The sequence below is a fragment of the Danio aesculapii genome, chromosome 17 (assembly GCF_903798145.1).
Source record: "Danio aesculapii chromosome 17, fDanAes4.1, whole genome shotgun sequence".
Classification (NCBI taxonomy): domain Eukaryota; kingdom Metazoa; phylum Chordata; class Actinopteri; order Cypriniformes; family Danionidae; genus Danio; species Danio aesculapii.
The window spans coordinates 42,797,062-42,824,796 of NC_079451.1; the positions used below are offsets into that span (position 1 = coordinate 42,797,062).

The 27,735-nt window shown below is 36.1% G+C and overlaps 2 protein-coding genes across 2 annotated transcripts in view; both read left to right on the forward strand.

Annotated features, from left to right (window-relative positions):
• The window catches only part of ttc6 (tetratricopeptide repeat domain 6), a 42,733-nt gene extending 22,096 nt beyond the window's left edge, over positions 1-20,637 (forward strand). Inside the window, exons 19-29 of the mRNA XM_056476397.1 lie at positions 1,334-1,468; positions 1,678-1,854; positions 1,961-2,101; positions 2,195-2,308; positions 2,460-2,579; positions 4,253-4,326; positions 8,602-8,812; positions 11,549-11,701; positions 13,552-13,725; positions 13,822-14,047; positions 19,434-20,637. Of these exons, the coding sequence (XP_056332372.1) occupies positions 1,334-1,468; positions 1,678-1,854; positions 1,961-2,101; positions 2,195-2,308; positions 2,460-2,579; positions 4,253-4,326; positions 8,602-8,812; positions 11,549-11,701; positions 13,552-13,725; positions 13,822-14,047; positions 19,434-19,558 (1,650 nt within the window). The 3' untranslated portion in view covers positions 19,559-20,637. The remainder of the gene's footprint in view (positions 1-1,333; positions 1,469-1,677; positions 1,855-1,960; positions 2,102-2,194; positions 2,309-2,459; positions 2,580-4,252; positions 4,327-8,601; positions 8,813-11,548; positions 11,702-13,551; positions 13,726-13,821; positions 14,048-19,433) is intronic.
• A 4,720-nt stretch (positions 20,638-25,357) lies between these two features.
• On the forward strand, positions 25,358-26,598 carry sstr1a (somatostatin receptor 1a). The gene has a single exon (XM_056477758.1). The coding sequence runs from the start codon at positions 25,453-25,455 to the stop codon at positions 26,551-26,553; it is 1,101 nt and encodes a 366-aa protein (XP_056333733.1). The 5' UTR covers positions 25,358-25,452; the 3' UTR covers positions 26,554-26,598.
• The last annotated feature ends 1,137 nt before the right edge of the window (positions 26,599-27,735 follow it).

Sequence of the window (27,735 nt, forward strand, 5' to 3'; positions counted from 1 at the left end):
TATATGCTGATTTGCTGCTCAAGGACCATTTTTTGTTCTTATCAGTTGAAAGCTTGTTCATATTTTTGTGGAAACCATGGTTCATGTTTTCATAACTCCCTAATATGAGGTTAAAAAACTGCAGCGTATAGAAATGTTTTTTTTTTTCTAAACTCTTAGTGTCAGTGATAAATTCTTAATTTTATATTATTTTCTACAAACATTATTTATTTTAATAATGACTTTATTTGTCTGAAAGTTGCAGTAGTAAGAAAAATCCACACAAGGATATGCAGGATGCAAATCACCTCAAGAATTTCTTTACATTTTGCAACATCATAGGCCATAAGTAGTGTAAAGTGCAAGACAAGCACAAAAATACAGTCAGCGGGAGAGCTTAACGTGCTGCAATTTAAGAAAACACATGTGATTACAAAAAACGCCAGCAAATTGAGAAAAGATCATCATTCAGTTGACAGCACACATGCTGCAATTCCTCAACTCAAAGCACATTTTTAAAAAACGTGCTGCATTTTCACATTTTTGGGTTCTCTTGAAACATTTCTGTTCTGTTCCGTTCTTTTTGCAAGTGTTGTGAGAAAATGCAACACGTTTTCGTAAATTGTTTGTGTTGTGAGAAAATGCAGTGCATTTTTTAAATGTGTATGCGTTGTGAGGATTTATAGCATGTGTGCTATTAAACGGATGAAGATCTTTTCTTAATTCGCTGGTGTTTTTGGTTTTCTTAAATTGCAGCATGTTAAGCTCTCTATGCAACCATACAAAATGTTTGAATATTGTTCAATTATAGAGTAGAAAAAGAAAATTAAAAAAAGAGGCATTTATTTTGACTCTACCAAGGCAATGTATGAACTTATAGAACATACCTTGATTGCAGCGACCATCACTTTCGATGAAAGCACATAATTGTCAAAGCAAAAGTATTATTTTTCAGTTCTATCATTTGTTTTCAGTAATTTTCTCTCATTATTAGGCTATTTGTTGTTTAAAAGTTATGCTCAAGTAGGTTCAGTTGTCTTTTCTTTACTTATTTACTATTAGTGCTGTGTAAGCATTATCTAATTAAGTTTTACTGATATATAAATAAATATAGACACAGATTGTCACATTTTTTGATATGCTGTCAAAAATTCATTACATCATTAATTAATGATTCATTAAATGTGCATTTTTTTCTTATTATTTACATCGTATACATAGACATTACATCAAACATTAGATCCTGATTTTTAACCTGAAAGCCATGGTAAAGTCTTGGAATTTTGGTAGTAAAAATGTGTATGAACCCTGATCAATGCTGCAAATATTTAAGGTTTTATACTGTCAAACACAGGAAGCAGTGGAAACTTTCAAAAAGACCTTGTCCATTCTGGGTACCAATAAAGCTAAACTCAGTCCTACAAAAGAAGCTGCTGAGGTCTTCTATCTAATCGGTGTGTGCTACATGACGCAAAGACTTTTGTTTCAGGTAATAAATTAAATGACAGTAAATTAAATGAAGTTAAATTTAATATCATAACACCAAAAAAATATTGATTCATGACTGTTATGTGTGATTCATAAATTAAATGTAGCATTTTAACAGATTCTCAAGATGTGATAATTAAAAAAAGGAAGCAGATGGAAACGCGGCCACATCTGTCACTGCTCTATCATCACCTTTTTTTTTTAATATAGGAGAGTGAAGATTCTCTCCTCCTTCAGGCTTTGAATGCTTTTAACAGCACTGTGAGCTTGAATCCAGACCATGCCGAGGCTCACCATCAGCGAGGCCTGTGTCGCATTCATTTACAAGACTCCACAGGCGTGCAAGACTTTAATAGAGCACTCAAAATCAACCCCAAGCTCTATCAGGTACACCCTGATGCTGGATCAGGTACACTCTGAATGAAATTATTTATTCCATATTCCAGGTTTCAGATTTAAAAATGATTTTTTTTTTATTTTTTTTTTTCCCAAGGTGCATCTAAGCCGAGCTGCCCTTTATGGGGCTGAAGGACGACATGCAAAGGCCATACTCGACTGTAATGAGGCTATCAGGATCCAGCCTAAGAGCCTCAGAGCACACTTGTATAAAGGGGCTCTTAAATTCTATTTGAAAGTTAGTAAAAATAGCACAATTTTGAGCATAATTATCGCACACTTGAGGCTGATGCTCTCTGAGAAATGATGTATGTTTATCATCATGTTTTAGGCATACAAGAGCGCAGTGGAGGATCTAACAATGGCAGTCCAAATCGACCCTGCATGTTCATTCGCTTACTACAACCGTGGCATATGTTTTCATGAACTGCAACATTATGAGATGGTGAGGTTTTGCATACAGCAGTGTATGCAGGATCATATATACAGAAAATTATACAAATCAGGATATCTTTTCATCACAATTGTGCTTCTGCATTTGCATTTTAATGCATGCTTGTTCTCTTCCTCCGCATTATTTCTCTTTTATCTTCAAGGCTCTGAGAGACTACAGCGTGACGCTGCTCCTGGGCTGTAAGACAGAGCTTGAACTGAAAGTCTTGATAAATCGTGGCCTGCTCTATGTGGAGCTAAATGACTACAGCAGTGCCCTTCAGGTAAGCCAGAGATATAAAATAAGAATATAAAATTTTTTTCAAGGTATTTAAAAGCAAATTCATCCTGCTTTGGGTTATTTCTGTAGTTTTCAAAGCGATTATCAAATACCATTTGCAACATACACTCACCGACCTCTTCAATAGGTATTACTAGTACTGGGTTGGACCCCATTTTTCCTTCACAACTGCATTAATCCTTGATGGCATAAATTCAACAAGGTACTGGAAATATTCCTCAGAGATTTTGGCCCATATTGACATGTTAACATCACGCAGTTGCTGCAGATTTGTCGACTGCATGTCAATTATGCATATCTCCTGTTCCACCACCGCCCAAAGGTGCTCTATTGGATTGAGATCTGGTGACTGTGGATGCCATTTGAGTACAGTGAACTCATTGTCCTGTACAAGAAACCAGTCTGAGATGATTCACGCTTTATGACATGGTGCATTATCCTGCCTGAACTAGCCATCAGAAGATGGCTACACTGTGGTCATAAAGGGATGGACATGGTCAACAATACTCAGGTAGGCTGTGGCTTTGACACGATGCTCAATTGGTAATAATGGGCCCAAAGTGTGACAAGAAAATATCCCCCACACCATTACACCACCACCACCAGCACGAACCGTTGATACAAGGCAGGATGGATCCATGCTTTCATGTTGTTGACGCCCAATTCTGACCCTACCATCTGAATGTCACAGCAGAAATCAAGACTCATCAGGCCAAGCAACGTTTTTCCAATCTTCTATTGTCCAATTTTGGCCTGTGCGCATTGTAGCCTCAGTTTCCTGTTCTTAGCTGACAGGAGTGTGTTCAGAGATGCTCTTCTGCAGACCTTGGTGGTAACGAGTGGTTATTTGAGTTACTGTTGCCATTCTATCAGCTGGAACCAGTCTGGCCATTCTCCTCTGACCTCTGGCATCAATAAAGCCTTTGCACCCACAGAACTGCTGCTCACTGGATATTTACTCTATTTTGGACCGTTCTCTGTAAACCCTAGAAATGGTTGTGCATCAAAATCTCAGTACATCAGCAGTTTCTGAAATACTCAGACAAGCCCGTCTGGCATCAACAACCATGCCACATTCAAAGTCACTTAAATCCCCTTTCTTCCCCATTCTGATACTCTGTTTGAACTGCAGCAGATCGTCTTGACCATGTCTACATGCTTTAATGCATTGAGTTGCCGCCATGTAACTGGATGATTAGAAATTTGCGTTAACGAGCAGTGGAACAGGTGTACCTAAAAAAGTGATCGGTGAGTGTATTTTTTCATATACAATTTGTACTTGTATATAAAAAGCTTTGTAATGAAAAAAAAAACAGAATTGATTTGATTATCAGAATAATCATTAAATATGAATCAATTAGAATCAATATAGCTATAAAATTGTGTATAGTTAATATACTTTACATACATTTGTCAAATAGGATATATTTTTGTTTTGTTATTCCTTTACTATCTGTGTGTTTGTCACTGTCATTCTGTTGCACTGTGAAAACGTCTGTCATAAAAACAAATTCCTCGTGTGCGTAAACATACCTGACAATAAAGCTCTTTCTGATTCTGAATGGATTTTTGTGTATTTTAAATTCAATGGCTTCATTATATATTTTATTGTATCATAATATGTTTGTGCATGAAAATTACTGTGTTTTGTTGCAGGATTTAAAGGCTGCAGCACAGAAGCGGCCAGCAGATGTAATAATTTACCATGCACTTGGAGTTATTCACCACAGGTGTGCATTTATTTTGAGTTATTGTGGAATGTGATTGACCGTTTCACAGTGCGAAATTGGCCAACTTAATCGAGAACAATTTTCTGCCAACAGCGGCAGTCAGTTTATAATATCTGCCCCACAGCATGGTAAATCTCTATTGTGTTTCAAATGAAAAATCAAGGTTTTAGCCTTCTGAGTCTCAATCATGGCTGTTCATTTGCTTTTCATCACTGGAATTTAAGAGCACTAAACAATCAGAGAAGTGCTGTTTATGGGGAAATTTTGAGTGTGCTACAGAAAGTAGGTGATCAATATGCTGTTGTATCGATCTGTATGAGGTCATGAAGTGTAGCCCTTTTGAGGTAGAGTTTATCATGTTTAACTACAAAATATTGATGTTAGTAATAAGAACAATTTAAATAACACAAAATTGTAGAGGAAATTGAGATGTAAAAAATAAATATATATTCTAAGGCAGAAAAAGCATGTGAAAAATATATATTTATAAGGCAGTGGTTCCCAACCTTTTTTTTTGGTACATTTTTTTGGAGACCCCCTTTTCCCACGGAAAATATTGTAAGGCCTCCCTCCTTTCACATTTATGGATATTATCGCTCATATAAGTTTGCAGTAGGTGTGACAAAACTAGGTTGTTTTCAAACAAACAGTATGTTTATTACTATATCTACATATGTTCATGCTCAAATAATAGCCTAATGTAAAATATAAAAGCAAAACATCAGTAGGCCATTTGTATTGGCTACACCTTGCCAATTGAAGATGAATCAGTGAAACTCTTTTTTTGTGGAGGACGAATTACAAATTTGCCCATTTTTTTTGAGCAGCCAGAGGATAAAATGAACAAAGGCAGCATGATCATTCTCCTAATTGTCCCTTGCTAAAAATGTTTTAAAATATGACGCAACCCCCCACAGAGCTTGCTTAGTCCCCCTTATGGGCAGGGACCCCCTTGTTGGGACCCACTGTTCTACAGAATAAAAATGTCCCTTGTAAATTAATGTACATTTTAACATTTTCAAAAGATTTTTGTTTTATATGGTTTTGAAAATTAATGGTTACACTCAAAAATAACTTTTAGTTTAAACAACTTTAGAGTTGAAACAACACAATTCTTAATTTTTTGGGGGATAATTTAATTGTTTTATGTTCAATCATAATAAATTTGAATATAAAACTTTTATTTCAACATAAAAACGATTAAGTTAATCAATTTGTGTTGGGACAACATGAAGAATTTGTGGAACCCAGCATATATTTTTTTACAGTTTACCAAGGATGCATTTATTTGATTAAACAGATTAGAAACAGTAATACTGTATAATGTTATTAAAATTTGATTGTTTTAATAAATCTCATTGTTTTAAATCTCATGATCAATATCACATGATTCTTAAGAAATCATTTGTTCAATTTGCTACTCAAGAAACATTTGTTGTTGATAGCAATGTTTTTTTTTTTTTTTGCTGAAAATCCTTTTTCAAGTTTATGATGAAAATAAAGTTCAAACGTGAAATCTGTAGCTTTATACACTGTAAAAAGTGATTAGTTACTTAAAGCGAGTAAACCTTAAACCTTAAAAGAATTAAGGTGACTTCACAAAAATAATGTAAGAAAACCCATTGTATTCCCAGAGATGGGTTGCAGCTGGAAGGGCATCCGCTGTGTAAAACATGTGCTGGATAAGTTGGCGGTTCATTTCGCTGTGGTGACCCCTGATTAATAAAGGGACTAAGCCGAAAAGAAAATGAATGAATGAACCCATTTTACCTGGAACTGTTAAGCTCACTTAATTTTTATTATCATGCAAATACTACTCACTTTTTAAAAAATAAAAGTAAATTAGTCACTTTTTCCAATACACATTTATTATATTTGTTGTTTTTTTTTTCAAGCTTTTCTGTATCTAGCAGAATGACAGTTACTAAAATAATCTCTTCCAGACTCCAGTGTGTCTTTTAAATTATATAATTATAGATTTTACAGACTAAATGAAGCACCAAATATGTAATATTGTAATAATTGCAGTAATTAATTGAAAACAGACATACTAAAATAGTCTTACACTATAAAAAGGGATTAGTTGACTTTAAAAAGTGAGTACAATTAGCATAATTATAAAAATTCAACTTAACAGTTCCAAGTTACAATGGGTTCACTTACATTATTTTTGTAAAGTCAACTTGTTGCTTTTAAGGTAGTTGGTTTACTCGCTTTAAGTAACTAATCACTTTTTACAGTGTAGATGGCTTTAATGCCACTTTTTAATCAGTTTAATCAATCTTTGCTAAAGTATTATTAATTAATACTTTTAATTAATTATTAATTAATTAAATATTAATTTCTTTAAAGGTACATGATCTTACAGACCCCAAACCTTTAAGACATTCCATGGGACATCATAAAAATATATTACATGCATACTTTATTATTAAAAACAGTTTTTCCTCAGTCGCTTTGGTACATTTTTCAGATCAGAATTGAAATTCTATCTATCTCTACCAATTCTACCACTTGTGCACATCAAAAAAGCAGTTTCTCATGCCTCTGAACAAGTTGCAAATGCTATTGTGCATCCATGCAAATGATTCTGTGCAATTCTCTGATGTTTTCTAACATTATCAGTTGCTTAAGGCATGTTGATCAAAATTCAGTATTTTGATTTAAACATTTAATTGTTTCGTCATGGCACAAGTCTTTAAATGCAAAATGGCTGAACAAGTTGTCATAATATTTTGCCATGAAGCACTTTTCTATACATTTCATTAAACTTTTTTTTTTTTTCTAAATCTGTCTACAATTGGTAAATTTCTCCCAGGTGAATCTTGATTTTTTCTAATGAAGGTGTATGTCAAAGGAGATTGTTCACGTTTCTACTTTTGTTTTTTGTGCTATGCAGTGCTGTCTTTTACTTTCTGTATCACAGTGACATGATCTGGCAACAAATTACAGTTCATACAGCAAAAAATACATATATTAAAAAAATCTTAGTTTACATCAGAACCAGCCGATTCAAATGTTATCACTCGATTGAATGGGCGTTATCAGTGGTTTTCAGCTGATAGATATGGGCCAGTAGGGGCCTTCTACACCTTCTAGTAGGCTCAGAAGGCTATAATCATCCATCCGCATGGTTATTCAGCTATAGATCACATACGGCTGCGGCCAGAAGTTAATGATAATTATTTATATTATTTATAAAATTTTCCATTGAATGTATTTTATTAACATCTATCCCTACCCCAACCTTAAACCCAACCATCACAGTAATGTAAAAACAGATATGGATCTGGAGTCTTCATTATTAGCATAGCTGATGAACCATGTGAATGGATGATAAAAGCCTTCTGAACGCAGAAGGCGCCTACTGGCCCATATCCATCAGCTGATATCGCCCATTCAATCGAGTGATAACATTCGAATCGGGTACCAGAACACCCGTCCTGAGTACACTGTTGTATTGACAACATAACTAAGTAATTAAACTGTCTTATCCGTACACAATGACACTGACTGAGGGATTTTGAGCAAGAGACTGGCTTTTGTGGGTAATCCAATTTGAAAATTTCAATTCTAATCTGAGAAATGTACTAAAGTGACTGAGAAAAACTGTAAAAGACCAGAGAGAAAAACAACAACACTCTGAGGGCTACATTATTTATGGGATTCTAAAACCTTCTATGACGTTCATGAATAGAATGCTTTCCGTACCACTTATTATGCAGATCAGCATTTAAACGGTGCATTCAGAGCGTGTCTATTCATTTTATTGATCAACACTCAAACGTTACCATGCCTCCAGAATGCATTCATATCTTGCTTTTATCAGATTAACAGCCTATGACAGACAGGATGTCTCATCTGGCTACATGGTCTATAATAATATGAAATATCTGAGCAGCTCTGACAAGACGCGTTGCTCTCTGAACTATCATTTACAGTACAAAAGAGCAAAATGTTTTCAGATCCTTGTAAGCCGGCATTTTCATTTCTTTAAAGAAGCACTCTCAGATGAATGCTTCTTCACAAGACCACTACAGAAGAGGGGTAATTGCAGGGTGGGTGTTTTCTCCTCTTTTAAATGGCATCTTTTGGGTGAATTCAGTGTTTGCACTGGCAGTGTTGCACAGCTTGTCATTTAATATTTCAAAAGTGGAAAGCGTTTTAAGATATTAGAACAGATTGTTTTGGAAAGAGTTATATAATTAAACACATATCTAATTTCGCAAGCACATCATTGAGTTTGATGATCTACTTCCTTTGTCTGTTATCAAGGCTCGGTCAGTTGCAGGAAGCTGTGGATGCTTACAGTGAAGCTGCAAGACTTGATCCCTTCTTGCAAGATTGTCTTGTGGGTAGAGGCAATGTTTTCATGGATTATGGGCACAATCGGGCCAGGAAACAAGCCCAGAGGGACTTCCTCTCAGCGCTCCATCTCAATCCACTCTGCTTGAGTGCCCGCATTAGCCTGGCATACAATTTTCAGGTAGAGTCAAAATAATTGTCTTGCTTCTTCTTATTCCTCGCAGGTTGATCTTTCACAGCTTAACGGGTTTAGAAAGGTTCCCAAGTGCTTCATTTAAGTATCTAGTTTGATACTTCTACTAAACCTTGTTAGAAATAAAAAAGTTAAATAATAAAGGGTGTGGATAATTTGTTCTTGGGAGAATTTGATGTGAAATGTTTTTTGAATTTCGACCGCAGACTTTTTGTATCCTGGCAAATCTGAGCACAATTGTGATTTCCTCTGAATCTTTAGACGAGACACATATGAGATTACTTTTTTCCCCTCAGGAGAAACATCTAAGAAGCAGGAGATTTACTTGGTTTCCATTTAATCTCTTTGCTGTCTAGAGGATACACTTGAGATAGTAGAGAGATTTTATTTGTGATTTGGTTTCATACTGGCAACAGAAAATGTTAGCATGATACTGGTAGCGGGTTAGAAATCGCATTTGTTGCTGTTGTAAATGTGGCAGATGCAGTAATAATTCCACTCCATTAATTTTCTGGATTTGTCTAAAATTGAGATCTCCTTGCATTCTACCTGTTTCCACTTGAGATTTCATGTTGTTCATAAATCATTTTATTATGAAGTGTTGGCTTTTATTGTAATACATATAATAATAATATTAGCAGGCAACCAGTGGGATCAAAATATGTATTTTATGTGAAAGAAATTAATCAATAAATTATTTACACCATTAACTATTCTAGAATACAACCATTAAAATGTTGTTTTTAATAGGGCTGGGGAAAATGACAAAAATCTCATATCACAATATAAGTAGTCTCAAATCCTTATCATGATATAGTACCATTTCTGTAAATTCAGTTCATTAATAGTTTATTTAATATTGACCACTTAAATAAAGGACCTTTTTATGTAAAAAAACAAAATCTTATTCATATGTGATCATATTTCCCATTTTTATTAGATCTTCAGGCTACATGTTTGATTGAAATTTAGAAATATAAAATAAATAATTTTTTTTATTAACATTTTAACTATTAATCACAAAACACATTAAAACAAACCAACAGACAATGGCCATTTTAACAATAATAATAAATAAAGAATTATAAATAAATAAAGAATTATAATAAATAAATTATAGTAACAAAATGTATAATAATAAAATAATATTGAGTAAATTAAAAAAAAAAAAATAAAGTTAATAGTAGTAGTAATAATAATAATAGTAATAATAATAATAATTTCCCAGTCATGGGTTGCGGCTGCATGGCATCCGCTGCGTAAAACATATGCTGGATAAGTTGGCGGTTCATTCCGCGTTGGCAACACCGATTAATAAAAGGACTAAGCCGAAGGAAAATGAATGAATAATAATAATGTGGGTTGCCACAGCGGAATAAACCGCCAACTGTTCCAGCATATGTTTTACACAGCAGATGCCCTTCCAGCCGCAACCCAGTACTGGGAAACACTCATACACACACACACACACACACACATTCATACACTAGTCAATTTAGTTTATTCAATTTACCTATAGTACATCTTTTTGGACTGTGGGGGAAACCGGAGCACCCAGAGGAAACCCATGCCAACACATGAACACATGCAAACTCCACACAGAAACACCTCCTGGCCCAGCCGGGACTCGAACCAGTGACCATCTTGTTGTGAGGCAACAGGCAACCACTGAGCCACTGAGTCTTTTTATTGATATTTTAACTATTAATCACAAAACACATTAAATCAAACCAACAGACAATTCCCATTTAATAATTATAATAAATAAATAATAATAAATAAATTAAATAGTTATAATAAATAAATAATAGTAATAAAAATGTATAATAAATAAAAATAAATTTATAATAAATGAATAAATAAATAATAGTAATAAAAATGTATAATAATAAAAAAAAATATATATATATATAAAGATAATAATAATAATAAAAGAAATGATTTTAGTTATGACATATAATAGATCAAAATATAAAATAAATATTAATAAAATATAAAACACTTTTCGAAAACTAAATATTACAAGTCCAGCATAAAAATAAAAACTATTGCTAAATAAAATGCTAAATGTAAACATTGTTCTTTAAAGATTGTAACTTTTCTCACCATTCTATTATTCATGTTTCTTTCTGCATCCATGTAATGGCTTGTAATGTTGCACTCAAATAAATTTTTTAAAAAACAATAAGCCTAAACAATACATCTTGTGACAGCACAAAATAAATGAAAGCACATATTATGAAATGATAGACTTCTTATTTTATCCATATAATGCCTAGTCATGTTGCACAGCCTTAATTTGTAACAAATTTTGTTTTACACATTCTGTGCTTAGAAATCCTAACCTTGCCTATCTTAAAAACCCTAATCTCTTCAAATCTCCCTAGGCTCGACTTCTTCTCTATTCAGTTTCCCACAAAGAGAGACATTTGTTTGACCAGTCTGGTATCTTTTGACTGTCTCTGACTTTGTTGTTCAAGCCTCTATTTAAAAGTAAACCTTTCTCTAATAAATGTGGAAGTACTAATGCCCGAGCCCAGAGACAAACTACAGAAATCAGGTCAACAAACAAGGATATATCTGATTCCTCTTGGTATTCATCCTGGCCCTCATTATCTGTCTCTCTTCCCTTGAGAGGGAACGGTATCTTGCAGACAGCCTGTTGCCTCTCAAGTCTCTATTGATTTCCACTAAGCCATGTCGAAATGTTGTCCTTTACGGCAGGTTTTGGGATTCTTCCAGAGAGCCTGGAATCAGTTCACGGTGGCTGTAGAGGTGAACCCTAAATGCTGGGCCGCGCATCAAGGCAGAGCTGCCACCAGTCTACAGATGGGAAACAAGTTTGCAGCCCTTCAGGACATAAACACTGCTATTGAGGTTTATATACACTGTCGTTTTTGTTAAATAAGGATGCTCATTTGTTTTAGAATCTTTGAGATTTTTTTTAGATGTGTGTGTATGTTTATAGCATCTATCTATCTATCTATCTATCTATCTATCTATCTATCTATCTATCTATCTATCTATCTATCTATCTATCTATCTATCTATCTATCTATCTATCTATCTGTCTGTCTGTCTGTCTGTCTGTCTTTCTATCTATCTATCTATCTATCTATCTATCTATCTATCTATCTATCTATCTATCTATCTGTCTGTCTGTCTGTCTGTCTATCTGTCTGTCTGTCTGTCTGTCTGTCTGTCTGTCTGTCTGTCTGTCTGTCTGTCTCTATCCATGCATCCATCCATCCATCCGTCCATCCATTTATCTATCTATTCATTTTAAAGTTGTTTACCTTTAACCCTTGTGTACTGTTCAAATTTACTACCCTTTTGTTATGTTAGGGGCTGTTTTTGCCCCATTGACTTCCATTATAATCACATTTTTTGATTGCTAAGCCATGACAGCATATAATCATGCATTCTTGATCTTGATGGTTTTTTCCTGTTGGGATTGGGAAGAGGTAAAATGTGTAATTTTTACTGTTGATCATCAGCATTAACCCTTTAGAAAGGCCCATTAAAAACGTGTTTGGCTTTTATATGAAGTAAAACAGCAGATTATAGTGTACGTGCATAAATACACTCACTATGTTTACCATATTTTGAGAGCTGAGCTGTTTATTTTGATTTTCTCAGACACATCAATATATGTGCCTTAAGGTCTATCCCTCTCTCTCTCCCACACACACACAATATACTCCATATAGAAGGCAGAAACTAAGGGGTTTCTTTGCACAGTAACCGATGATCAACAGTAAAAATTGCTAATTTTAACTCTTCCAAATAGGGAAAACCAGCAACAATCAGGAATGCATGATTATATGCTGTCATGCCTTTGCAATCAAAAAATGTCACTATAATGAAAGTCAATGGGGCAAAAACAGCCTCCAACAAAAGGGTAGTAAATTTGCCCAGAGAGTATTGTTAAATTTATACAAATTTTCAATGCATTTTCTCAATTTATGTCAAAATAAGATTTGTCATCAAAAATTTTTTCATTTACTGAATCACAGAGAAAGTTGTGGCCAAATTAGGACTCAAAGTCATGCCAGAGTGGATAAAAACATCCCCAACAGCACACAGGAGTTTAAGAGATAGTTGCTATTCAAATTCATATTCTCAGGTCAGCCAAGATGTAGGGGCATATTTTTTAACACTTGATTAAAGAATATTATAGCTATAACAGTGGTCCTTGCTGATTCATATAATGCAAGTTAATAACTACTGGTACTTTGAGAGCCAAAAAAACATACAGGCAAAACAAAATGAGTACTGTCTTACAAAGTAAATCTTAACATTACATGATTACCTGTCACTTCAAGTCCTAAATGTATCATCAGGCACTTTGAATATTATGCTGGGGTCACTCAAAATATAAATTGAAGTATTTGCACGAGTAAATTACATACAATGTCAATGCAAATGTGTGAATAAAGGCAAATTTCTACCATGTGGCGTAAATGATGTGGAATGCACGACGCTTGCATGGAATTCACCTGAAATGCATCTCACTTACAAGTTAAAATAATTAAACTTACGCTGAATTTTTTCGAGCTACCGAAGTGCCAGTAGCCCCATTGACTTGCATTTAATGACTCGCCAAGGACCACAGATCCAGCTTATCATTTGAATGTTCTAATAATGAGAAAAAAGGAAAGGGAAATAACATCTAAATAATTTATGTATGAACAATGCCTTCAATATATCTTTGTTTGTCCTTTTAGTACAACCCTTTCGCAGAGCAGCTCTTCACAAACCGAGGTCTGATCCAACAATTAAGGGGGGATAAATCTAGTGCCATGAAGGACTACCAAACCGCCATTAACCTCAACCCAGGATATGCCCTTGCTTACTTCAATGCTGCCAACCTCTTTTTTTACAATGGCCAGTTTCAGCAGGTGAAACCAGATGAAGTTCATTACTGATTCACTCTCTTGGTGAGAGCCACTGGGAAATATAGTGAATCTCTTTCTTTTTTTTCCCCTGTGACACAGGCATGTGAATACTACAGCCGAGCTTTTGAGCTGGACCCCTCAGATGAGTCTGCCATCCTGAACCGAGCCATCACTCATGCTCTGCTGCGGAAGGTTCCAGAATCCCTGCAGGATTTCAATGAGGCTCTGTGTCTAAACCCGCTGTCTACACATGCCTACTTTAACAGAGCCAACCTGCACTGCTCTCTAAGACAGTTCCAATCAGCCGAGAGAGACCTTACGCAAGGTGAGCCGTAGGAGGCTGAGTTCACTGCCACCTTTTATTAAGCCAGTCATATTTTACACCCATGCACCATTATGTCCCCTGAAGTCTAATTTTATGGCCCAGGTATACTTCAAGACAAATCGAAGAGCAAACTGATGTGAGGTCATTTTTGCACAAGTCGAGTTGCCAAAGCAAACCTTCTGGAAAAGTTTGCTTTGCTTGGTAAACACATTCAGACCAACACTGGTCCTTGGTTATAATGTAATAAATAGTGTAAGTGTGCCTATATAGCTTCAAACTTGATTTAATCCAAAGCTTTAATAAATTCACACTTACCTGATGATTGATTATAAAGCATGTTTGGCATGCTGTCCCAGGAGAGAGCCTTGAGCTCATAAGAGCATAAGGGGCTCCTCGAGCCCGGGGCTTCCTCCCATTTGCAGGGCAAGAGGGGAGTTTGAACTCAGGTAGATCTCCAGAAGACCCCTGGTTTTTTGTAGCTAATGACAAATCAGGGATTGCTATGGAAAGATAAATGGCTGATTATCGATTCGGTCAATTCACTTATCTCGCATGTCTTTGGACTGTGGGAGGAAACCGGGGAACCCGGGGGAAACCCATGCGAGCACGGGGAGAACATATAAATTCCACACAGAAACATCGACTGGCCTGGTAAGGACTTGAACCAGTGACATTTTTGCTGTGAGGCAACAGTGCTTGCCACTGTGCCACTGTGCCACCCTATCAAGGAAAAGGGGGGAGGAGTAGGGGTGGAAGGGGGGATTCTTCAAGACGAAGATAACTGAGGTATGACACTCTGGTTATTTATGGTAAGTTAGGAATCATCTGATTGGTGAATCATGCAATAGCTAATGTGGGACCAGCCGTGGTCAATCATAAGCACGTGATCCTCCTGAAATTAGAAATTAGTTTATAAATAAACTTCACAATAAATGAAAATTGGCAAAAAAAAAAAAATTGGCATCAGTATATCAGGGTCCTTATAATATTCATCCCAGATTTTTGAACCAAGCAGTTTTTGCATGGCTTTTTTTCACACTTTGTCCAGTAGTATAAAACAGGCTGTATATGGGTAGTTGAAAAAAATATGGGTAGTTTTGTATTGTGTCTACTCATATAGTGCTATTTATTTTATATGAAATTATGAATAATACGTTTTTAGTTCTCCATGAGACATTTTAAATAAATAGGCATGTCACATCAATGGACAACAAAATTAAACAATTTCATAGTGGTTACCAAAAAGTTATAGGTGAAAAAAAAAATCTGAGACAAATACTTAACATTTTACATGAACTAACATTAACCAATTTGAACAAATACTGTAATAAATGTATTGTTCGTTGTTTGTTCATGTTAGTAAATGCATTAACTAATACAACCCTATTGTAAAGTGATACCAATTATATTAATTTTGTCAAGTGTGACTTTGAAAATGCAGCTTCACATCAGCAACCCATGTTCATGATTTTTCTTTTTAAAAACTAAACCAACTTGAGTCGTTTATTTAGGCTTATATTTTCTAGTAATACTATATATATATATATATATATATATATATATATATATATATATATATATATATATATATATATATATATATATTACTCTGACGTGAGAATGGTATCCTTATATCAACTAATTGCTAATGCACAGACACACAGTAAACTCTGTGCGCTGAGTGTCTCTATTGACTACAATGAATACTGAAGGTCACATTAATCATCATGCAGCGTGTCAAGAGAGCGCAGGCCCAAACGCTGAACTACTTCATGTATTGTGTCTTTTGATTTAATGGTCGTGTGGATTTATAAAGGTTATTATGTTCCAACTTTGAAACATCCTGATATTAATATGCCAATAATGATTCATCGCTTTACAGGGAGATTTGTACATCAGGCGGACGCTCGATGTCGCCGCCACTTAATTACATCTGATAACGCAGGCTGATATCTCTGTGGAGGGCTTTTGTCAAGATGATGAATGGAGAGCTGCTGAGAAGATAGCAAAGTTGTCTTTATCCTCAACTAATCCAGCTGGTCTCAGTCTTATAGTATGCTATCAGACCTCCTACAAGTCCATGCACTGACTGTCTGATGCAATATGCCAGCAAAACTAACATATTAGTGTTCAAAAATAATTTATTTGAAAAAGAAACAATTTGCATAAAAGGGTAATGTTTAAAATATTTGTACAATTTAAAATATCTGTTTTATATTATAATACAATTTAAAATGTATTTATTTATATTTTCACATGACCATTCATAAACTTGGTGCTCAAGCAACATTACAAATTATTAATGCTAAACGTTAAAAAGTCGTGCTGCTTTTTTGGAAGCTATAAACAAGATTCATAGAATATTCTAAGTTTTAAACCCTTAACAACAGTAATTTTAATATTTATGGGGTCAGTCTGGTTTTTAAATGTTTAAAAGTAAGCTTCTCCTGCTCACCAAGGCTGCATGTATTTAATCAAAAATACAGTACATATTGTAAAATTGTGAAATGTTCTTGCACTATAAAATAACTGTAGTTTATAATTTCATTTATAGCTTCATTACTCCAGTCTTTAGAGTCACATGATCCTTTAGAAATCACTCTAATATTAATCATAATAATTATTATTACTATTATTAATATTATTATTATTCATGTGATAGTAATAAAAGCAATAATGACTGGAGTAATTATTTCATTTGAAACTACATACAACAGGAAAGCAGTTAATTAACAGTTTATTTAACAATCGAACAATTTTTTTACATTTAACAAATGCCACCTTAATTAACAGAATAATTTTCTTTAAAAAAAAAAACTGACCCCAAACCTTTGGCCAGTGTTCTGTCGATTTGTCCTACCTTGTCTGATTGTCCTACCTCCCGTTCAAAAAGTAGGTAGCAGTAGATGTTGCAATATGCTACCCATCAGATTTTGCTACCAGTGTAAATTTTTATGTCGATTACAGTAATATGAAGCTGTATATCGCCCTAACCTACCAAATCCCTTACTCCAAACTCAGAACCATTTAAATACATTGTTAGTAGCATAATCTGATGGATAAGATAAAAGGTCAGGACACTGGTATATATGTTATGGAAAAAAATAGCTTGTGTCAATTAAGTACTTGAAAATTCTCATTTGTAATGTATTATCTTTATTTACAATGTGGCAGCATGTTGGCTAAGTGGTTAGCACTGTTACCTCACAGCAAGAAGGTCGCTGGTTTGAGACCCAGTTAGACCAGAAGGGCTTTCTATGTTTGCATGTTTCCCCATGTTTTCCCCATGTTCTCTGGTTTCCTCCGGTTGTAATATTTCAATTGAACAAAATAACAAAGATGACATTTTCTGACATGGTCAGTTTTTTTGTACAACAGAATGCATCAGCACTGAAATTCAATTTAAAAACATGTTATATACTATTTGTTTTAGTTTAATCTTGAATAAGTATATTCTTATTATTTACTCTTATTATTCATTCATTCGTTCAATTTCCTTCAGCAGCTTCGGTCCCATTAATTATCAGGGGCCGCCACAGTGGAATGAACCGCCAACTTTTCCAGCTAAAGTTTTACACAGCGGAACCCAGTATTGAGAAACACCCATACACTCTCACATGCACACACATACACTACAGCCAATTTAGTTTACCCAATTCACCTATAGCGCATATCTTTGGACTTGTGGGGGAAACCGGAGCACCCGGAGGAAACCCACAACATCATGGGGAGAACATGCAAACTCCACACAGAAATGCCAACTGACCAAGCCAGAACTCGAACCAGCGAACTTCTTGCTGTGAGGCAACAGTGCTACCCATTAAGCCACCATATCACCACATATATTATTCCAATATAATCTCTACATGTTTATGTTGATGACTTATAACCACATTTTTTGATTGCAAAGCCACGACAGTATATAAAAAAAGCTTAGTTTCTGCCTTCTATCTTCTTTCTGACCTTTGTGCACTTTTCTTGATATGTTTGAGAAAATCTAAATGAGCATCTCAGCTCTCAGAACTCAGTAAACACAGTGAGTGTATTTATGCACGCACACTATAATCTGCAGCTTTACTACATAGAACTCCATATAAAAGCTAGAAACATATTTGCAAAGGTCTGTCTAAAGGGTTCATGCTGCCAACTGATGACCAACAGTAAAAATGACACATTTTACCTTCTCCCAACAGGGAAAGCCACCAAAAACCAACAGCGGATGATTATATGCTGTCATGGCTTTGCAATCAAAAAATATAATTATAATGGAGGTCCATGGGGCAAAAGCAGCCACAAACATAACAAAAGGGTAGTCCATTTTAACAGTACACAAGGGTTAAAAACAAAAGAAACTGTGCCTGGGTAGTCATCCCAGGCAGGTCATGACCTAAAGAAGCTGTAGTGTAGAACAGACTTTACACTGAAAGTCCAAAGATTGACTACATGACACTGTATGTGTGTAGTCATTGCTCACTCTAGTGTGTGTGAGAAAGAGAGAGAGAGAGGCAGATGGATGCTTTCAGCAAACACTTTCACACCCACAAGAGGACCAGCGCATGATGGCTTTGACCACATGACTGCCCAGGGAAAAGGAAAAAAAACACACATAAGGAAAACAAACGCTGCAACCATAACTCTTTACTGCTGTACAACAAGAGACAGGTGGTTACTATGGTTACAGTGTAAACCAATTATAGATTTCCTCTGGGCAGATTGCATATTTATGAAGTCGAAATGCAAGGATGTGCAAGCATTTTTTTTATATGGAAAAGCAGAGTTTCTTATAGAGGCTGCTCCTAATTCCCTCTGCCTGCGGCTAAAACAGGTGGGATATTAGGAAACAGATGGCCCTCGGTGTCTAATGAGTGTCTTCTCTGTGAATGGAGTAATCACTTGCTATTCCAGTGCGCGGCTTCAAACAATTTGCTTTTGTTAGCCATAAATAGACACATGGAACGCTTATCCTGTAAGCTCTGAAAATGAGTTTTTATACATTAGCTCACTCGCATCAAATGAAAACAGCATCTGTAAAGGTACCAGGCGAGCAGTGGTAATTTATGCAAATGCAGATGGCAAATTGCTCTCAAATTGGCCCTCTTGTGTGAACTAAAAAGTAGATGTCCTCCTATTTGCTGTCTTTCAGTGATGTTTCAGTCACGGATAAGCACTGTGTGATGTGCGCTAGCCTAATATTAATGTCAGTCTCTGTGTGCGACAAATAGAGCCGAGAGGTTTACCGCCAACAAAGCTGTTTTGGGGGAAGAAACTGCACAAATAATGGTACACCTCTCAGTGTAAACAGGAGACAGACTGATAAACGCTGGGGAAGGTGAGAGTGACATTTCACACTAACACATTTCTCTCTCTCTTTCTCTGTTTTTTGAAGCTCTGGTGCTGGAGCCTGGAGATGCTCTGCTGTATAAACTAAGGGCTGATGTTCGGGGTTGTTTAGGGTGGATGGAGCAGGCAATGGAGGACTACAAGACTGCGCTGCAGCTTCAGGACTCCTAATGGTGCTACTTTTGCTAAAAATGATATTATTGCTTCTTTGATTATTAAAAGGAGCTAAAGCAATTGTTGAACATCATCTTGATAACATTGCATGCATTCAGTTTGAATTTGTTAAATGAGAGTTTGTTTAAGATACATAAACATATTGGCTAAGAATGTCAGGAATGACGAGAATGTTTAGATTAAGATGGAAAGACAAATTTACTTTGAATGTTATTTTCACCCAGTCATTTATTATAATTCATTCATTTTCCTTCGGCTTAGTCTCTATTTCAGAGGTTGCCACAGCGGAATGAACCGCCATTTATTACAATAGTCTACATAATTAAATAGTTGCACACAAGAAAGAATAGCAGTGGTATTCGCAATAATGTCATATGGCTTTTGTTTGATTTTACATGCACTCTAAAAATAATTTTTGCTGTTTATTCAATCTACCTATTTAAAATGAGCTGAAACAATGCAGTTCTTGAGTTCTTTGGGACAACTTAATTGTTTTATGTTCAATCAACTTAAATTAGCAAAAACAACTTAATTCCTTCGTGTTGTTCTAATGCAAATCCTTTGCACGGAACCCAACATTTTTACCAACTCAGGCTCATTCTAAAAACGTGCCCCTGTATACATTTCTGGAGAGCGCCAAATACATTCGCGGAGCTACGTTTTTTGCCGTTTTTGTTTTTGCAAATCCACCAAAAGGCCACTGTGTACGCTTTTTCAGATCTCAAATTTTTCTAGCCAGTGCCATTCGTGCCTGCTCCTCTCCTGACCCATCCTCCTCCTTCCCTGAACCCAACTAATAGGGTTTTCAAAAGCACCATATGACCCGCCCACCCACTTCCTTAAACCTAACCAATACCCGCATTTTTTTGTTTTTAAAAGATGTCTAACAGATGTCTAATAGCCGTCAAAACATAGTTGTGTTGGCTAAAACAAGGCTAAATTTAGGCTGTCAATGAAAATCTAATCGACCTCTAAGAATAGGCCAAAACTAGACTAACGTTAGACATCAAATAAACAGAAATGAATGACTACATATATACAGTTTGTCTTATCTGTCATTTTATGCAGAGGCTTGTTCCTCATAATTAAAATCTGTGGTCTGGAAAGTTGTCAAGCGTTAATCTATTGATCAAAAACACAATAAACCATTCATTCATTAATTCATTCATTTTCTTTTCGGCTTAGTCCCTTTATTAATTAGGAGTCACCACAGTGGAATGAACCGCCAACAACAAACCAATAATACTGAAAAAAATGTAATACATTTTTTAATTAAACTGTTTTCTATGTTAATATGTTTTAAAATATCATTTATACCTGGGAGAGGTTACATTATTGTCAATGCCAATCCAAAACAAATTATTCTAATATCCAGATTTGATGCTTAAAGGACATAGCAGTAGTTAGTTACACAAAGCGGAAAGAATAATAGTAATATTAAAGGCGTATGCAAGCTCAGGTTTTATGCTGCATAAGCTGCTCTCTTATTGTTGTCTGTCAACAAAGGAGTGCTAAAGTACCTGCAGATTCTCATTCAGCTTAATAGCAGATGGCCAGCAGGTTCATGCAGCTCAGAATGACTCGACCTTCACGGACATGCAGTTCCTGCTCACTGGTGAAACATCTACTATAATCTAACAAAATTCTGTTAATTTCAGGTTTATTTGTATATTGTTTCTCACAATAGTTATCAGTCCAAAGCAGCTTTACAAACTGCACCTTATTAGATTACAATCAAAATCAGAAAGAGTTAAGGTTGAGTATAACTGTTTATTATGTCTAACTGGAATCTTGCATATCTATCAAGCGACGAATAATGTGAAACACAGCTGATTAATCTCCCAAACAGCTGTATCTACCTAATGTCTGCAATCATATTTCCCCTGAAACATTCAGGTGACTTGAGCTGCCATGGGGTAGAGACACTGGTCTTAACTAGAAGGAAAGAAAGAAACACCTGCTGAAGAATCTGGCTTATCTCCAGTTCAGATAGAAAGAGAGAGAGAAAGAGGGAGAGTCTCAGAGAGAAGAGTGTGAAGATGGCCATCTGCTCCTCACATGTTGTGGTCTGACTGGGCTCATTACATTTCAAGGACAACACAAGTCTCCATCTGTGAGAAAACGAGGTATCACTCAAATTCTGACAAAAGACGTTCAGATTTTTGCTATTCTTATATCCTGTTTTCAAGATGGCAGCATTTCGAGAGGGAGTGCCTCATAGCTCCAGGGTAAAATTATTTCAGATGTGGAATAGTTAGTCTGACATATTGTAGCAGATGTATTGTATTTGAGTAGAACATTGCAGCCATGATACAAACTACATACTGATAATGTTTAAAAAATTTTGAAAGAACTTCCTTTTCTTTTAAAGGGTAGTGGGGTGCATATTCAGGTGATATAAACACAATAAGTCTCTTTTTAAAATTTCCGTTATGTTAAAATAGCTTTAAATTCCCTGCCCACCAAATTGATTGACAGCTGTGTATTAACATGTCTCCTTAGTAACGCGTATAATCATATCAACAAGACAGGACATGTACAAAGCAACTGGAATTAAAAGATCTGTTCGGCTCTCTGTGATCACCAATCATCATCAAATGTGATCAAGAATGAGTTTTACAAGTTTAAAATGTCTGTAATAAAGTAAGTTAAAGGTAAAATCAGTGTAATTCATCACCACAACCGGATGTCAGTGCAGTTATAAAAGAAGACGCTTCAATCTCGGTTTGTGGACGTTTATCAGGTTTATTTTGTACATTAACATAACGGATATCCATACGGTAGTGGAAATTAACCTGTATCCTGTCGCATTTGCCGTGCAAAAACAGTGCAAAGTGAAACGAGCGTGCTGTGTGTGTGTCTGTGTGTCCGCTGTGTGTGTGAACTTTGTAACGACATTGTGTGTGACTCATCGTTGAAGAAAGGCTTGAATTAACTCCACAGCAAATACATCGGTCACACTTTATTTTGATGGTCTGTTTGTTTAATTTAAGTTACATTTTAACTAATTCTCATTGGATTATTAGCAGACTGTTAGGTCGGGGTTAGGGTTAGTGTAAGTTGACATAGTCAGTTAAATGTCTGTTGAATGTCTGTATCAACAGATATTAAGCAGATAGAATACTAATGCCATTGGGAAAGTTCTTACTGTAGTATTTCTCACAAACATTACGTGAGATCTGCTTCCTTCATGTCTGTCACTGTGCTGTTTATCTGACAGCTGGAGATTGAGGCACTCTCTGACAGGCACGTGGGAACACGGTGAGCAGGGAGAACTAGCATTAAAGACACAGGCAATAAAAACAACTACATTGTGTTTAGAGCCGAAAATTCCAATACTCTGAAAGGTATAATGAATAATCTGATGGGTGTTTTGAGCTGAAACTTTACAGACACATTCTGGAGACACAAAATACTTATATTAAATCTTGAAAAAGGGTGAAATATGTGCCCTGTAATGGATAGTTCACCCAAATATGAAATTCTGCCATTAATTATTCACCCTTCAGTTGTTCCAAACCTTTATGAGTTGCTTTCTTTTGTTAAACACTAAAGAAGGTATTTTGAAAATATTTGGCAACCTGTAACCATTGACTTCTAGAGTATTTGATTTTGCAACTATGGAAGTCAATGGTTACAGGTTTTTAGCAATCTTCAAAGGATCTCCTTTGTTCAACGGAAGAAAGAAACTCATAAAGGTTTGAGTAAAATAACATTTTTTAGTGAACTATCCCTTTAGTGACATCCTCCAAATTTCTGGTCTGTGATATTGTGCTGTATGTTTTAAATAATAGAATAAATATAAACATTTTTATACAGCTAGTTATCAAATATCCTAAAAATCTCAATGACTAACTTTGAAAAACTTTTTTGTACATCTATCGAATTTGGCATAGTTACATCTAATGCAATGGCAGCTTGCTTCATTCATTCATTCATTCATTCATTTTCCTTCGGCTTAGTCCCTTTATTCATCAGGGGTCACCACAGCAGAATGAACCGCCAACTTATCCAGCATTTGTTTTACTCAGCAGATGCCCTTCCAGCTGCAACCCAATACTGTGAAACATCTGTACACACTCATTCACACACCCACACTACAGAAAATTTAGTTTATTTAATTCACCTGTAGTGCATGTCTTTAGACTGTAGGGGAAACCGGAGCACGCATAGAAACCCCACGCCAACAATGGGAGACCAGCCAGGACTTGAACCAGCGACCTTCTTGCTGTGAGGCGACAGTGCTAACCACTGAGCCACCATGTCGCCCTTGCTTTATTTACTTATTTATTACATAATCCTTTTCATTTCTGTTATTATTATTTTAATCAGAGTGTAGAATGTTGCTTTCTCTTTGTAAATACTAAACTATTTGTTTGTTTGTTTGTTTGTTTGTTTGTTAGTTTGTTTAGACTTTTTTTAATCCCAAAGGGAAATTCACGTCACAGCAGAGCTCACCATAATATAAATTAAGTAAAATAAGATTACACATATAAACATTAACAAAATTATATTCATGCTGCACACCTTATTTTCAAACAGCGTGTAGATGCTAGTCCATATCTCTACAGTATTAATGCTATTACAATTCTGCATACCTCATCTAGTATAACTGGTTATTCAATCTGATCACTGTTTGTAAAAATGACTTCCTCTATCATTAGCTGTAACACCAGGGCTGAATGAATCTTGAGCTAAAAGAGCTTGCACACCATTGGACTGTATCAAAAATGGGATGACAACCTAACCTAAAGATTTTAGTTGGGAAGATTCTGAACCTCTTATTTACCTTATGAATTATAAAGTGAGTATAGAAAAAGTGTAATCAATCATAACACAGTGATGCCTTTAATGCAATATGGGTCCGAAAGCAGAATATTTTAACCTATATAGTCCCTCAAACATCATGGTGTTAGGTGAAGCAGGATTATTTTCTTTAGCTTTGGATCCATCACTAGGTGGTGCCAGAAATAAGCGCAAATAGGCTTCCTCTTCACACTCACGAGTGCTTTGTTGTTATTCTAAGGCATTGTGCAACTTAGGTGAAGTATATAAAGACTAAGGCAACAATCACAAAAGATGCACAATATCAGGATTCACTGAATGACTACAGACTCAAAATGCTGTGCTTTTCATTTGTTCAGCAGACCTTTTGTGAAACCTCTTTGCTTTATCATAGGATGAGCATCATGTTTTATTCAGTTGTGGACTGGAAAGGTATGAAGAATCGATGAATTTTAAACATGTGGAAACTGAACTGTTTTTAGACTATTCATTACAATCTAGTCTGCGTGACTGTGTGTAGGCCACTGCAAACATATTAGTTATAGAACATATATACATATAATTATAAACTATTTTAATTAAAGATTAATCCACACAGTTTTTTTAATAGTTTGCTTTGTGCATTCACGAATCTCCTCCAGAGACATAAAGGCTTTTTTTCTTTCCCTCTTTTCAGAATATTACTTTAAAGCCTAAACAAGCGTTTCTTATATTTAACTACACTAATAACCTGCTTTGTGAGTGCTGTAGGCAAGTTTAAGCCTCCAGAAAGACAAAACTCAGTTTGCATAGCTTTATTTGATATGGAAACTGTGTGTTTATTTTTGTCGTTTTGTGTTTATATTAAGACAAGAATGTCTAGATGTCGTCAGAAACTATTTTTGTGTCTCAGACACGCTTTCAAGCCCATTAGGATCCGATGGCGTCATGTTGCACGTGTGACGTCTGTGAATGTGATGCATGTGGATGTGGAGTAACTGTCCATGGTGCTGAAACCGCCGCAGCGTCGGGATGCGCGTTCAGGAGTCGCGCTGCATCAACGTGCGCGTCTTCTGAGCTTTTATTTATACACTTTAAACCCAGAGCAGACTCAAAACGGTGTCGGAATGCTGCCCAACGACACCTTCAAGAACCTGGAGGATGGTTTATATCTGTTAAACTCCAGCAATGAGACGCATAACGGGGATTCTCACGGCAGCAGCGCGATTTTCATCTCCTTCATCTACTCCGTGGTGTGTCTAGTTGGACTATGTGGGAACTCGATGGTGATTTATGTGATCTTTAGGTATGCGAAGATGAAAACTGCAACCAATATCTACATTTTGAACTTGGCGATCGCGGATGAGTTACTTATGTTGAGCGTGCCCTTCTTGGTCACCTCTTCTATACTTCACCACTGGCCGTTTGGTTCCCTCCTGTGTCGCTTGGTTTTAAGTGTCGATGCCATTAATATGTTCACCAGCATCTACTGTCTCACCGTGTTGAGCATCGATCGGTACATCTCCGTGGTGCATCCCATCAAAGCTGCCCGCTACCGGAGACCCACCATCGCCAAAATGGTCAACTTAGCAGTCTGGATGTTTTCCATCCTTGTCATCCTTCCCATCATCATCTTCTCCACCACTGCGCCCAACTCTGATGGGTCTGTAGCGTGCAACATGCAGATGCCAGAGCCCGAGCGCCAGTGGATGGCCGTGTTTGTGATATACGCCTTTCTGATGGGCTTTCTCTTCCCTGTCATTGCCATCTGCATGTGCTACATCCTCATCATAGTCAAGATGCGAGTGGTGGCGCTGAAAGCGGGCTGGCAGCAGCGCAAAAAGTCCGAGAGGAAAATCACGCTGATGGTAATGATGGTGGTCACGGTGTTTGTGATCTGCTGGATGCCCTTTCACATCGTGCAGCTGGTAAGCGTGTTCGTCCAGCAGCACAATGCCACCCTCAGTCAGCTGGCTGTGATTTTGGGATATGCCAACAGCTGTGCCAATCCTATCCTGTACGGATTCCTGTCTGACAACTTCAGACGCTCCTTCCAGAGGATTTTATGCCTCCGATGGTGGGAGAACGCCACAGAGGAGCCAATAGATTACTATGCCACGGCCCTGAAGAGTCGGGGATACAGTGTGGATGACTTTCAACCGGACAATCTGGAATCGGACAGCACGTACAGGAATGGCACATGCACATCCAGAACTACAACACTATAGGCACTGCAGCCAGCATAAAGACTTTTTTTTGTTATCTGTTGTCATATCAGTATGTGTTTTTTGTTGGTAAGACTTTGTACTAACTTTCAATATTAACATATAATGCTTAATTTTAAGTTGATGCGCATTTAAGTCGATTTATGAATGTGCATTAACTTTTTTATCATGCTTTAAACATTATATGATGTGTTTGAATGACTTGTGAAAGTTAATATAAAGTCTACAGTATATGGAAACGTGTGACGTTCAGATAAAAAAAGGAATAACCACAGCCAAATACTAAATGTTTATTTTAAAATGGAATAAAATGAAGGAAATGGCGTTCACTCTCAGTGTATTATGTGGTGAAATTAGATTTGTGTTTTCTGAAGGAAACGTGGAGTGCTTACAAAGCAGAAATGTAGTATTATATATCTCGTTTATTTTTGTTTTGGATCTGTGCAATGAAACAACCAGAGCCGCTGGTGCCTTATCACGACACTCCGCTAAATTAGGTATGCAAGTATATAAAAGAAAGACCAATCGCAATGCATTGTGCAAATGACGTCATGAGTGGGGGCTTGTTCACCATTTAATGTTCATTTTAAAAAGTGTTGCGTATAGAAAAACAACAAAATCTTACGCTGAACTGTTCTTGCCTACATGGCACCGGTCGAATTTTTTTGTAGATGTTTAGTAAATGAACGATCTGTAAAAGTTTTATGCAGGGAGAGTTTCTAAAAATATTCGTAGTCTTTCTCAACCACGTTCCTAGGACCACCAACTCTGCACATTTTCCCGGTCTCCGTAACCAAACACACCAGATTCGGATAATCAACTCATTAGCAGAGACTGAAAGACCTGTAATAGGTATAACAGAGAAAGGAGACATCCAAAACCTGCAGTGTTGGTGGGCCTCCAGGAACGTGGTTGAGAAACACCGGTCTAAGAGAAGCCCATATAGCTAGCCTGGTGAAAAGTTTTTTATTTTTATTTTTGCAGTTATTCAACTCATGTTCTACTTAATTATGAGGTTTAAATACTGCATTTTAGTGACATTTTAAGCACTTTTTTTTGCTAGATTAGTTTGTCAGATGATCACACGTTTTGATGTACTAAAAACATTTTCTAAAGATTTAGAATAAAGAAATATGAAGGCTACTTATATTTAAAATACAAATTCATTACATCATATATTACTAT